The sequence below is a fragment of the Cariama cristata genome, unplaced genomic scaffold, assembly GCF_000690535.1.
Source record: "Cariama cristata isolate BGI_N322 unplaced genomic scaffold, ASM69053v1 scaffold3834, whole genome shotgun sequence".
Classification (NCBI taxonomy): Eukaryota; Metazoa; Chordata; class Aves; order Cariamiformes; family Cariamidae; genus Cariama; species Cariama cristata.
This window is the reverse complement of record NW_009614510.1, coordinates 74,012-87,055: the sequence shown is the minus strand read 5'-3', so window position 1 is coordinate 87,055 and position 13,044 is coordinate 74,012. Positions and strand designations below refer to the sequence as shown.

At 35.3% G+C, this 13,044-nt stretch overlaps 1 protein-coding gene across 1 annotated transcript in view; it reads left to right on the top strand.

Annotated features, from left to right (window-relative positions):
• The window catches only part of PROM1 (prominin 1), a gene marked incomplete at its 5' end in the record, with an annotated part of 29,604 nt that extends 16,560 nt beyond the window's left edge, over positions 1-13,044 (top strand). Inside the window, 10 exons of the mRNA XM_009699436.1 lie at positions 29-100; positions 2,730-2,822; positions 3,936-3,989; positions 5,499-5,579; positions 5,672-5,740; positions 6,312-6,404; positions 7,930-8,045; positions 9,132-9,200; positions 11,316-11,356; positions 11,582-13,044. Of these exons, the coding sequence (XP_009697738.1) occupies positions 29-100; positions 2,730-2,822; positions 3,936-3,989; positions 5,499-5,579; positions 5,672-5,740; positions 6,312-6,404; positions 7,930-8,045; positions 9,132-9,200; positions 11,316-11,334 (666 nt within the window). The remainder of the gene's footprint in view (positions 1-28; positions 101-2,729; positions 2,823-3,935; positions 3,990-5,498; positions 5,580-5,671; positions 5,741-6,311; positions 6,405-7,929; positions 8,046-9,131; positions 9,201-11,315; positions 11,357-11,581) is intronic.

The following is a 13,044-nucleotide window of genomic DNA, read 5'->3' as shown; positions in this document are numbered from 1 at the left end:
TTTCCCTACTGTTCACATCTTATTTCAGATTAATAAAAGTGTTACCAAGGTTGATCTTCTGTCATTTGCTAATGACTTAGAAGCAAGAGCAGACCAACTGGTAAGTTTAATTCACTAATACAATAATACATAAAATCTTATATACTATTTAAGTATAAATACATGGCCAAGTATTTAGACTTTCTATGGGAGAGTGCTTCTACTTCAGATACTTATATACATGATGCATTGTCATGTAAGGAAAAACTTTCAAGAACAATGTTGCTTTTGAGCTGTATTTTAAATATTTCTAATTAATGATTTTTGTATGCTAACTGTTCTACAATTTCTGCTATGGAAGTGTAACTTCTTAAATTCCACTGTTTGCTTAAGAAATGAGGGGAATACTCTGAGTATTTCCTGTTAAGCTGTCAACATTTTAGGGTCCCAGTTGGAAGAAAAATTGGTTAGATCATGATGGAAAAGATGATTTGAAATAATTTTGTTTCGGTTAGTGAGCAGAAGATTTTGCAATTAACAACAAAATTATTACTGTTGCAGCTCATAAGGGCTCTAATGAGAACTGGGCTCCATTGTGGAGGGAGAATGCACAAAAGAGATGCTGTCTGCTCTGAAGGGCTTTTTGAATGCAGACACATGGACAATGGTCAGAGGGTATAGCTACAACATTGCCCACAAATAAATCTGCAGAATGACACAGCTGTGTTAACAGATAGTGAATATTCGTTTGATATGTTTGTTTGTATGCATGTCAAGGTCATTTTATATTTACTTTTCAAAATGAGTCATGATTTGGACGCTGGCCCAAGACAGATTCCTGCATTGCAATGTAGGAGAAAGAGTTATTGCTGCACATGTACTGCAGTCACTTGGATCACTAAGGGCCACAGACAGCAAAGTGAGACCATGCTGTTTGGAATTTATCAGATATCCATCCCTTCTCCAGGGCGAAGGTGGCACCAGTAGAGGCTCCTGGTGTGTTTACTCCAGCATTTTGCATAATTTCATCACACCTGTTGCATTATTTTTTTTTTGCCACACGTACACTCATGCCAAGGTTAGACTGCTCTTGGGTTTTTTGTATTGTAGTTAGCATCCTCTCCAAGCACGGTGAGCAAGCTGCGCATTGCCTGTTTACTCATGTAGCTTGTCTGCTAACTTGGACAGATACCAGTAGCTTTGGCCACACTTCTCTTCCATTTTCAATTTTTACTGTGCCATTTTGAAGGTTCTACAGGTGGGGGTGCTGTTGTTTTGGGGCTGTGTTCTGAGTGAAAGCTGAGGTTCTTCAAACATGTTGCATCTTACATGGAATTGCCTCTGAGATGTCTCTTTAAAGGTCTATTCTACATAGCTCCATAAAGGAAAATATATTGTGTTGGTGGATTGTTTTTTCATTATTTCTTGTAATAGAATCTAAAGGAAGCATTAGAATTGAGAATAGATCAGAGTAATTTCTTCATAGAAAAGACAAAGAAAAATATAATATTGAATGTGTCACTGTCACTGTACATTTTTTTTCTTTCTTGTGATGCTATTTGGAGTAATCTCTGAAATGTCTTTAAAAAAAAAAAGCCCCACAACAGTACAACGTATTACAAAAGTTAGATTGCTTCAAAATTTATGCTGATTTCCAAGGATATTTTATAATCCCACTTTGTTATTAGTGGTAGCTTTTAAAGTTTACAAGAGCAATCAATTAAAAAATAAACTACAAACTTTTGGAATTTATTAACTTTGAGTGTATAGTTTGCATTTTCTGGCACCTTACACAAAACTGAATGGATGTTTTTACACTGGAAGGAGCAAATGGAATAAAACTTGTATCAAATCAAGGGGTCAGGGTATGGAAGAGGGAGCAATACCACCCACAGGTGTTATTAGGTAAGTGAATTCAGCTTGTCAGTACAGGAGATGAAGCATCCTGAAGCTACTCAGTGACCGCAGCTGACCGCTTACATGAATGCTTCACAGGAAGCAAACACATCTCTGAGCATGGAGGTCTGCCATTATTACACTTAGAAATGGTGTTAGCAGTGTGTATTTAGTGATTTTTGCCACCAAAAGGAAATGGAATATAAATGTATTTCTGAAACTAAAATAAAAATTTACAGTATTTTGCAACAAGTGTGAGCAAGACAAGACAGGCATTCAGGCTTGAAAATTGGGGCACAAGTTCCTGTCTGCTGACTGAAAGGCAAGAGCAGCAAAAATGAAAAATACCCTTCACAGATGCCTTTCCAAGTTACTGACTGAAAATCTTTAAACTTCTGTGCCCTTCAGAAAGCAGAGGGCGCCTCAGGGTGATGTCCACAGTGCCCAAAACATAAGCAAGTACCCATGACTGGGAGATGTTCATCCCAGCCAGGGTGCCATGCTGCAGGGTTCTTGCGATGAAGTCTGGCTTGTGGTGAGTGAGAGGGGGATGTGCTCGCTCTTCTGTATCTAAAATGAGTTAGTGCACCGTGTGAAAATTCTCTTCAGTTAAATCTGTGCTGATAATGTTATAGCCAGAAAAGCAGTATAATAGATCTGTTTTGGTTGCTGAGGTTTGAATTATTAATATGGTTGATTTTTCCCCTCCTTGGGGGGAATTTGTTTGCCATATCCCATTGTTAGCATCAGCTGTTCTGCAGTGGATCAGTATAATGTGCAACTTTCATTGTTTTTTGCTTTGTTGGAAAACTTTGAGACTACTGAACAATACTGCATAATTGCATTTTTTGCAGCCAAAAGGAGCACTGGAAAATGCCTTAAAGGGGCACGCAAGCAACATTCGGATGATTCATAACCAGCAAGTTGTTCCACTAGAGCAAGCTATGGTAAAATATTAAAGCAATGTTAAAACATACTTGTAGAAAATATGAATCTCTAAATCTCTTAAATACAGTTTAGAAAGCTGGACTTTTACTATTGTATAAGCACAAGCACATTTGCATTGTGTCACCGAAGACTGATCTGGTTAAAGTATGTGTTTAATAAGTAGTTTTCCTACTTATAATAGTACTAATTTATAATATTGTCTTAAGTCATTACTTTTTTCTTCCCCATTTTTTTTCTGTATCTATTTGTGATTATATATGAATAAAAGAGGAAGGAGGAGAGATGGTTACAAAATTCTAACCCTAAATCACTCTTTTTTGCTTACCACTGTCATCAGTAATAAAAGCAATTATCACTTTCACACTTCATTTCTTGGAGTTAGCAATCACCTAACAGTGTTGGAACTGGAAACTCCTGACAGTGCTATTCAGAGCTGAAGTAAAGTCTTTTTTATTGATGCTATAAAAGATGTGAAAGAGCTGCTTCTGCCTGATTTTGCCAGGCACTGATTTGTATAGTACATCTCATACATGCTAGGTGTTGCTTTTTCCTCTACGTAACATGAAGACTTTTAGTTTATCCTAGCATCTGGTACAGTATTTCTGCCCCTATCAAAGCCCGCTTGTAGAAAAGCATTAGGTCTTCCATTCCACTCTGATTCTATGCTGTTCTTTCCTAATTAACTCCTAATTATTCTCATCTCTTTTTACTTTTACAAAACTGACTGTCAAGAAATATGTTAAAGCTAGGGTAAGTGTTTTTTCCCTTCTGAAATTGCACAATGTAGAATTCTGTGAACACTTGGTTCTGATTTTAACTGTTCTCTCTTCCCTCCAAATAAATCTTACTCATTTTATTGCTACTAACTTTAGTTAAATCTGAAGTCTTACAGTGTGCAATTCATAACTACTTAGTGCTGTCAGTGAAATACTGATTCAGCAATTAAAACCACAATATATTAGTTTTAATACAACTGTTGTTACTGTATATAATGTGATATGTTATATTATAAACAAAATCTATTGAAGATCAAAGCATGCATATAATGTTAAAACATGTGGGCTCTTACCTGTAGTAATAACTTGAATCTTCCCCCCCCTCCTTTCTAATAGAGCACTTTAAATCAGAGCATTAGGTTACTGAAGAGGACATCATCAGAACTTACGGTAAGCTTTTCTTTCTGGCAGCAGGAACATTTTTATGTGTTTTAAATCCATCCGCCACATACACAGGGCATATATTTTCAGTACAGCTTTTTCTATTTCTAGCTGTTCAGTTATTGGAAGAGATTGTAATTCATTGAAGTAGTAACAGGGATTTAGATACCTCTTATGCACAGCTTTTTCTACCCTGGCTTTCCCTTCCTTAGAGAAGAGAGAGAGAAACAAAAAAGAAAGAGTGTTTGGGATATTTTTTTAAAGTATGAATCGTACACTTAATTGTAACGTGATAAAGTAGACCGGTACGGTCCCAAATACTGTGTTATTCGTGTTCCTAAAAACATAGTTGATTTTTCTAGAATCCTTGAATGCAAAATGATGGGGAGGGGGGGAACGGACACAACTAAGAAACAAACCACAAAAATACATCTGAGAAAAGAGAGCTTTGTCATTCACATCCTTAACCACCTCTTGTCCAATGTCCAGCTCCCCCTGGGACCACTTTCTTGAGCATTGTGCTCTTTACCTTCCTGCTTCTGCAGCATCAGCCTCGCTGTGGGAACCTGGATCCGCAGGGCAGCCTACGTTTCCTCTCTAGCAGCTAGTGCCAGGACCACAATGAGACCAGCTGCCTTCACACGCTTCTGGACTGGGGAGAATAAGCAATAGGATGGTTACTTTTCTGGCAGCAAAGCTTTCTGTTGCCACCAGCCTGCCCTGGCTCTGTTAGCAAGAATCTAGCCACACTAGCTAGCACTTAAGAATCAGTGTCACAACAGCTTAATGGGCCATACCTGCCTCAGTTCTTCTCATTGTGGTTTTCACCCATCCACAGCAGCAGACCAGATAGATTTCCTTTAAAATTTGTGGTTTGAACTTGCATGGGGAGGTAAGAAGCCATGAAGTAAGGTGTTGATAAGAAAAGGATGATGTTTGACCCTTAAGTATATTTAAGAAAAGTCTCTACATTTTCAGGCTGTATGTACATTATCCTTTATGTGTGTTCTTTGAGAGTCTTTATGGGGTTATACATGTATTGAAGAAGTGTCTCAATCCTTTTGGATATTGGTTAGCAGCATATTCTAGCTGTATAGAGTCGTACTCTAGTAATTAAGAGTTGTGATAGTATATGGCCCACTCTTTTTATTGCTGTGCACTGTGTGTGTCTGTAATGTATATACATACATTGATGAAAGTATTTCTACATTTAAGGAAAGGAAAGAGAATGGAAGAAAAAGCTTGATCTAGTATATAAATTAGTTACATAGGTTCCAGTAAAAGATAACTGTTTGTGACCACTGATACCTTCTTTTTTTGGTAGTGAGAGAATTTTGTCAGATGATCGCGAATCCTTAGGCAGGCCAGTATTCTGTCTGGAATTGCATGTTTTGTCAGGTTTTGACAGGACAGTGATGCTGGTTTATCAAGAGAATAGGTTCCCGACAATGGCTGCAGAGCCATTGTAACAGCCTGAAAGGGATTTATTTGTATTAAATGCCGTCTCTTCCTCTCCAGGTTAAGGTGAAAAATGTCATTAGCGCTGTTAATGCTGCCCAGCTTCTCATAAATAACAACGCTTCTCTAGTTATTGTCCAGGTAAGCTTTATTTGATTAAAGTGCATTAATTTATGATGTCATAGAGATAGAGGTTCACTTACTTTTGTTCCCTTATTTTTGTCTGTTCCTAGGAGACAAAAAAGTACATGGATACCATAGTTGGCTACTTTGAGCAATACGTTGAGTGGGTTAAGGAGTCGGTAAGGTGCATTTAGTTCATTGAGAGAAGCTGCTTTAAAAAAAAAACCAAACAAACATGAAAAAACTCCATAATAATAATAATAATAATGTTACTTTGATAGTGTGTTTTATAGTTTCAGTTTGTAAGATATTTGTACTTATTATGAAGGGGAAAACTTGTCTTCTATAAATAGTTTTGTTTGAATAGTTGTGTTTGAAGTAGAATAGAAATGATGAGTTGTGTTGATTAGAATAAAATGCAAATTTAACATAGTATTGTTTTTCCAGGGCTAGCCTGAAATCTACCATTTGTGTTAATATTACACAGAACCTGACCTTGCTTAGTTCAAATTGATATCATTAGCATCTTGTTTTATTCTTCTTTCTTCAGCTGCAGCCTTTGAGAAAGTCAGCTGGTGTTTTAAAACTGTTCAGTTGATAGCATATCCCAATGGAATTTGTTTTGAATGTGGATAGAGTGAGAAATAACAATTTAGTAAACAGTATCTGCAACTGTAAGCAAGTTTTGAGATTCTTACTTTATTCTGTTAGATACTTCAAACTATATGTTTTTTTTAATCTGTCATTCAGATTGCCATGGAGGTAGCAGCATGCAAGCCTATTGCCAATGTGATAGATACAGCAGTAGATATTTTTTTATGCAGCTATATAACTGATTCTGTGGTAAGAAATGTTTTCTGTTACTCAAAATTGGGGCATCAAGTGGGAAACTTTTTGAACATAAATTTGCATTTAATTATTCTGGCTAGACTATGCTGAAGTATGATAATAAAGTATCACATCCAAAGTTATGCAAGGAAAAAATGTTCTGATCTGGATCAAGTCCAAAGCCAAATCAGTGCTGGACTTGTTTTAGGTTCTCATTAAACACAGGCTTCTATTAGCAAGAATTCTGTAAAATTAACTGTTCTTACTAAATTTCTTCTAACTTGAATTGCAAAGTAACTGCAGTACTAGTGGTTTGGAATAAAAATTCTGGGAAGGATGGGTTTCAGCTTGATTACTTGATTCTAAACCACCTTGAAATGGAAAAGCATAAAGATCTGAAGTTTCAGATGTAACCATTTCTAACTTAAGGGGATGGGGCAGCAGCAGGAAGTGAGAAATACCAAGGAAAAACTTTCTCAAGTATCTTCACTGAAATCTAGAAAACCTGAATGAGGCTTCATCACTTGGCTTGTAGCAGACAGATCTTTATTCTTTCCTGTACAGTAGAGACTTTGAGCAGGACTGGAAGCAGTATATAAGGGCAATATTGGCTTTTTCGTCTTGCCAAAATAGTTTGGAAAGAGGACAGCACATATTGAAAACAGAATAAGAAACCACGTGGCTGGAAACCACTTAAAACATCTCCTAGCTATTACTTAGATTTATGGCACTTTTAGCCAGGTCCTAATCATACCAACAGTAAATGCATGTAATCAGTCAAAGCCAGAGCACTCTGACCTTTATAATGCTTAACCATAAAATGATTAACCTTGATAATGCTTAACCTGTCAGAATCATGTTGTACTCATTGATTCTGTTCTCCTTTGTGTAGCCACTAACCACCTGATGGGAGATGGGCCATGATTTTCCTGATGATAGAACTTAGCTGAGTCACATATAAGTCTAAATGCCTTCAGCCAATACAAATCAAATTTGAAAAATCATCATTTTAACATCTGGTGATAACTCATTTCAACTGTATGATAATGAAATTAGTTACACAAACAGGCTGCAGTTAGCAAGTTAAAAAGTACCTTGAGAAAGTGCTGTAAACTCAAATTTTGACAAGAACCACAAGAAAGACAAATACTTTAAAATATCAAGAAAGGAAAAAGAAATAATGTGGGTAGTAAATTAATACTGAGACACAAAATTACTTTCTAGCCCAAGGCTGGCTACGTTGAAATAACTTCTTAGGGCACTGTGGCTGTGTAGCTTTGAGCAACTTTGAACCTATTCCTGTTTGCTTACATTTGTAAGATGGTGGTGTTCTTACTTGAGTTCACATTGACAGTGGAGAATGCTTAACATGCCCTGTTCCATGCTAGTATAAGGAGCCTCAGATAGTCTACAAGACCAGTACCACTAATTTCTACTGTGTTCTTCCAGTAACGATGCTTAGAATATCAAGCAAGGATTCAGTACTTTTCTGATAAATTTTCCCTGTGATCTTCTTTTCCTGGATTTTGCTTTGTTTCAGAATACCTTCTGGTTTGGTTTGGGAGGCTCTTCAATATTTTTAATTCCTGCCATAATTTTTGCTGTAAAACTCTCCAAATACTATCGTAGAATGGATACAGAGGATGTATATGATGAGTAAGTATATACTCCTAAGTAAGCTAAATGGCAAATGGATTGGAATGTTTTTTCTAGCGTCTCACCTGAAGGCACTATAATCCTTAAACCTTCTGTGCTGTCAGATTAGAACTGCATGTTCTTGTGAAATACTGCAGGTTTGGATTGGTGCCTGCAAAGAGCTTCATGCAGGTGGGCTTTGGTTGCCTTGACTTGCCATGACTATGTGCAGATATTGCCAGCTCTGACTTTAAGAAACTTATTTCAGAATGAGCTCTTCAGAGCTTCATGTACAGCGTTTATATAAATACTTTCCAAATGTGCAAGTGATTAGCTTTGCTAAGTAACCTGTTAAGGTGAATTATGCCTGCTTTGTAATCTCCTTGAATTAATTATTTGCTTTCTTACTGTCTTAGTTATTCCTAACCAGTCTTTCCTTTTTCAATTGCAGTTCCTCTGTCTCAGGGACTTGGCATTTTACTTTATGATAACTGTTCTTACATATTTTCCCATCTGTTTTGGTTTTACTGTTTTCTACTCTTTGTTTTGTTCATTGTTCAGTTAGGCTGTGCACCGCATTCCTCAAATTTCACACTGGTCGTTTTTCATTACACATTTACAAGTCAGTAGAGCAGAAACAGGCATGTACAGCTAAAATTACTCACTTATTAGTGTCTAGTTAATTACTCGTCCTTTTCTGTGTTTTTTAGTGTTGAAACTATACCCATGAAAACGTAAGACATTTTTGCTGGTATTTGTTAAAATTATTTTATTCAGGTGGGAGGGTTTATATTTTTAATGTAACTTGTTACTTCAAAAGAGGTAACATGTTCTGTTTCACCAGACTTTATATTAGAGTATCCAACTCAACAAGAATAGCAAAATAATTAATTAATTTTTGGAGAATATAAAAATATTTAAAAATGTAAAATTATAATTATGCCATAACTCTTAAATGTTACAAAGGAAAAGTTATATTCTATTGTACAGACACAGTTTATCTTTGCATATAATACCATCATCCATGTACATGTCTTAGAAGCCATACTGTACATAGTGCATCTTATAGTTAACATGGTCTTTCTTGGTGTATTTATTTTATTACAGTACGGAAAATGGTAATAATGGTTATCATAAAGAGCATTTATATGGTATACACAATCCTGTTTTTACAAGGTAAACCAAGTCTGAAACTGCATGCCTTCATGTGTCCTTACTTAATCTACTATATTAATCACCTATCCCATTTTCTGCATGTGTTGAAGTGAATCACTTAATTCTCTATTTATGTTTTTTTGAATGATTACTCACTATAGCAAATGCTGTATGATTTGTATTTCTCAAGTATTCTTTACGTAACAGCAGATATTTTAGTAATTTCCAGCAACTTAACAAAGCAATTGCCTAAATTTGATCTTAAAATCCAGGTAATTAGGTTTTTAGGTAGCGCAGTGGGTGGTCCTAAATTGATAAACCTATTAAAATACTTTGATAGCAGTTGAAAGCAATAGGATGGGATGCATTCTTACTCCTGAGTTGTTTTATTTTTTTAGATGGTGAGGAGAAGAGCTTTTCCTGTGCAAAAGGCAGGTGATCCAGAGTATGCAGAAATCATGAACAGAGAAAAAGGGTATTTCTGCATGGGAAGAACTAGTATAACATCACAAAACAAGAAATTCAAATTATGTTTAAAAAGGAGGAGGTGTGGATTCTTTTCTGTCTCTACAATTTCTGTGCTTTAAACCTTAGCTGGTGGTGAGACTTTGAGTTTCCATAGGGAGAGCATAGGATCTCCCACAACTTCAGTATTTGCATTTGCAAAATATCAGAGTTGCTTAAGGAAGGATCTAATTTATTATTGAAATCTGTAGCTCACTGCGCCTTAACTTTCAACTTCATGACTGAAAGGATAGGTTGAGTATTGGTAGAGAAGTAAGATATCACTATTCTTTCAGTAATGGGTAAATACCAAGAGAGTTCAAATTTGGAAGTCTTCCCAGATTTTATGGTTGCATCAGTTGTATATTTTTATTTATTAGAACTGTATTTTACAATAATTATTACTGACCAAATCTTGATTCCATATTTCCTTCTGAAGGAAATATTTGTATATAACAATGTTTTTAGTGATATTATGATCATGATTGTCATGGTCTGTTCTGCAACTTAAAGGTATTCCCTAAATTAACCTAGAAGTCTTTAATTCAAAAGTACTCTCCACTGGCATATCTAAGGACTCTCAGTTTTAAAGGACTTTCGATATTTTACATAAGAGGAATCTAATAATTGTTCAGGCTTCAGAAGTCCCTTTCTGATCTTTGAATCTTTAATACGAATGTTAATACTCTTGAGGTTCATAGCATGTTTTCTGTGATATTTCAGTGGTTGATGAATAGTTTAATACAGTGTTCCTGAATAAGCTAAAAATTACTAACATAAAATAATCTTTTAAACAAGGACGCACTAGTTCAGTCTTGACTTCTTTTTCCTAAATTTTAAGTTACTCAAAATGAACTTCCATGATAAAATGTAAGGATTCAGTTTGAAGCAATGCTGTCTTCTGATATGCTAACTGAGATAATTTGAAAAACTGCTAATTATATGAGATACATGCTTTGAATTTCTCAGTCTGGGATTCCCATAGCAATGGAGTCTTGGTTTTAATTTTCATTTCAGTAAACTCTTTGCTTTTATGCTATCCTTGCTTTTTCTCATTTCCTACAAATTGTTTTGGGAGATACTTTGAGAGAAATGACTTTGAATGGATCTCTCTACACCTGTACTTGTGAAGGTGTAAGGAATCCCAGAGGGGAATTTTTTTGTCCTTCAAAATCAGCTGGATTATTTTGCTGGAAAGAGATGCAAATATCTATAAATATATGTAAATACAAGTATGAGATCTATATGAGGTATTTTTATATTTGTATAGATTTCTCAAACAGCGTTTTTTGTATACATATTGAAGAAACAAATAACCCCAAATGCAGCCACCATTTTTGTGAGAGCAAAATTGGAAGCTGGATTAAGTTCTCAAAGCAGTGGTGTTGAATAGGTAATCCAAGCATTTCTTTCTGTCATGAAACAACAGTAACCAGAAAGGTTGGAGGAGAAAACCGTGAATCTATTTCCTCCTGTTTGAAAAATTCTTTATGAAATGGGTAAAAGTTGAGAATAGTTTGTGCCAACTGAGCGAGTCTCACCTTTGTTAGGCATGATATTTCTGTTCCATTTGTGGGCAAAAGAAAATGACGGTTTTGGTTTGTGTGTGTTTTTTTTTTTTTTCTTGCATAGCTCTGTGGAACAGTGGTAACACATACGGGAAACATTAAGGGGTAAGTAATAGGCTTTATAAGTCAATTTTGGGTCTCTTACTACTTTATCTTTTTTAAGAAGGCTGCTCTGCTTTCTGTAACATGAATGCTGTAAGGTTTAAAATTAAGAAAATTATTGAACCATATTGATGTTCATATGAAAATCTATGCTTTCATTCTGCTTAAATTACATTATAATTCTGTCTTCATCAAATTTTCCTGAAATGTTTTTGTGATTATTTCCAGGCTATATAAATGAGGCTCAAGATTCTTCTACGGGAGTATATCATTATTCTTCCAACTGTATTGGCATTTGCATTCATCTTTCAAATCCTGAGCCACTTGTTTTATGTCACCTGTGCTGTAAATCCCAAATGTACTATTGAATGTGATGCCATAAACTACTGTACAGAATATTTTGCGATCAGGGCACTGCCTCACAAATACCACTGTTCAAGGCTTGAATTAAAATGTTTTTTTTGTTTTTTACTTTTTTACACTGGGCTTTCTACCTTACATCACAGTATATAAATTAATTAGATTAATAGCCTTTGCCTAGCAATCCTCTGACAACTGGTCAAGTTCTTATCTTAAATTGTTGATTTGTGTTAAATACAGTACATACACGTTTACATAAAAATACATTTTGTATACAGAGACTTTTGTATATACATTTTTCTTAAAACTTTTAAGTGTTTAGTTAAGGTTTTATTATTGTATAATACTCTTCACAAATGAATTTACCAGCATGATCAGTGTTGCTATTTGGTGCTCTTGAATGACCACTTTGGACTAAATTTGAAGTGTAATGGGATCCACAGTGTCTCTTTGTGTCTCTGAAAAGTCCAGTTGCAGTTCTGTTTTCTCCCGCTTTTTTTAATTATTTAACATTTAGTGGTTTTTGCAGTATAGACCTAAAAGGGGCTTTTTGGAGAAGTTTGTTTTGAAACTCTTTGGGTGGGAGGGTTGGGAGTGTGCGTGATGCGTAATATAGCGAAAAAGCTAAGCTTTCTAGAGTTCAGTAGTAATGCAAAAAGAGCATGAGAGATGTATGTTGGTGATTTTTAGAATGCTTTACATTCTCTGTCTCCCTTTTCCTCATTCACACTCACTTCTGTAAAATCCTTAATAGTATCACTGTTAAGCTGTGGCTCTTTCAGGGGGCAGTGATAGTATTTTTGCTAAATAATTTCAACATACAATTTCCAATATTGAAATTCAAATGTGGAGTTAGCATTTGGAGTTAATATTTGTACTATTAGAGTTATTGCCTTGAATTTAGGCATACAGTTGCATTGCTGAATTAGTTGACAGCAGAATTCATCAACAAGGCCAAAAGCATATATGTTACTAGTGTAAAACGTTTCAGCGGGTGAAGTAATTTGGTATATTGATCTAAAATAGTGTCTCTTCATATACTGGTATTGTTAACTTTGTTTCCAACAAGCTTCATTGGCTTGAAGTAGGGATAATCCTGTAAATCATTCATATAATTGTAAAGAAATGCTGAAAAGTGATACCAGTCTTTAATCTGGAATAACCTTAAATTTTCCATTTTTTAGGTCATAAATGGAAACATTTCTAGTTGACAGTATGTAGCATATGTGTATATGTAATGTTCAGAACTGCAGATTTTTAAAAGTTTCTATTTTTAATTTGAGAAAATGTTTCCAGTTCATTTAAATAAAAAAGAACTTGCTTAACTACCT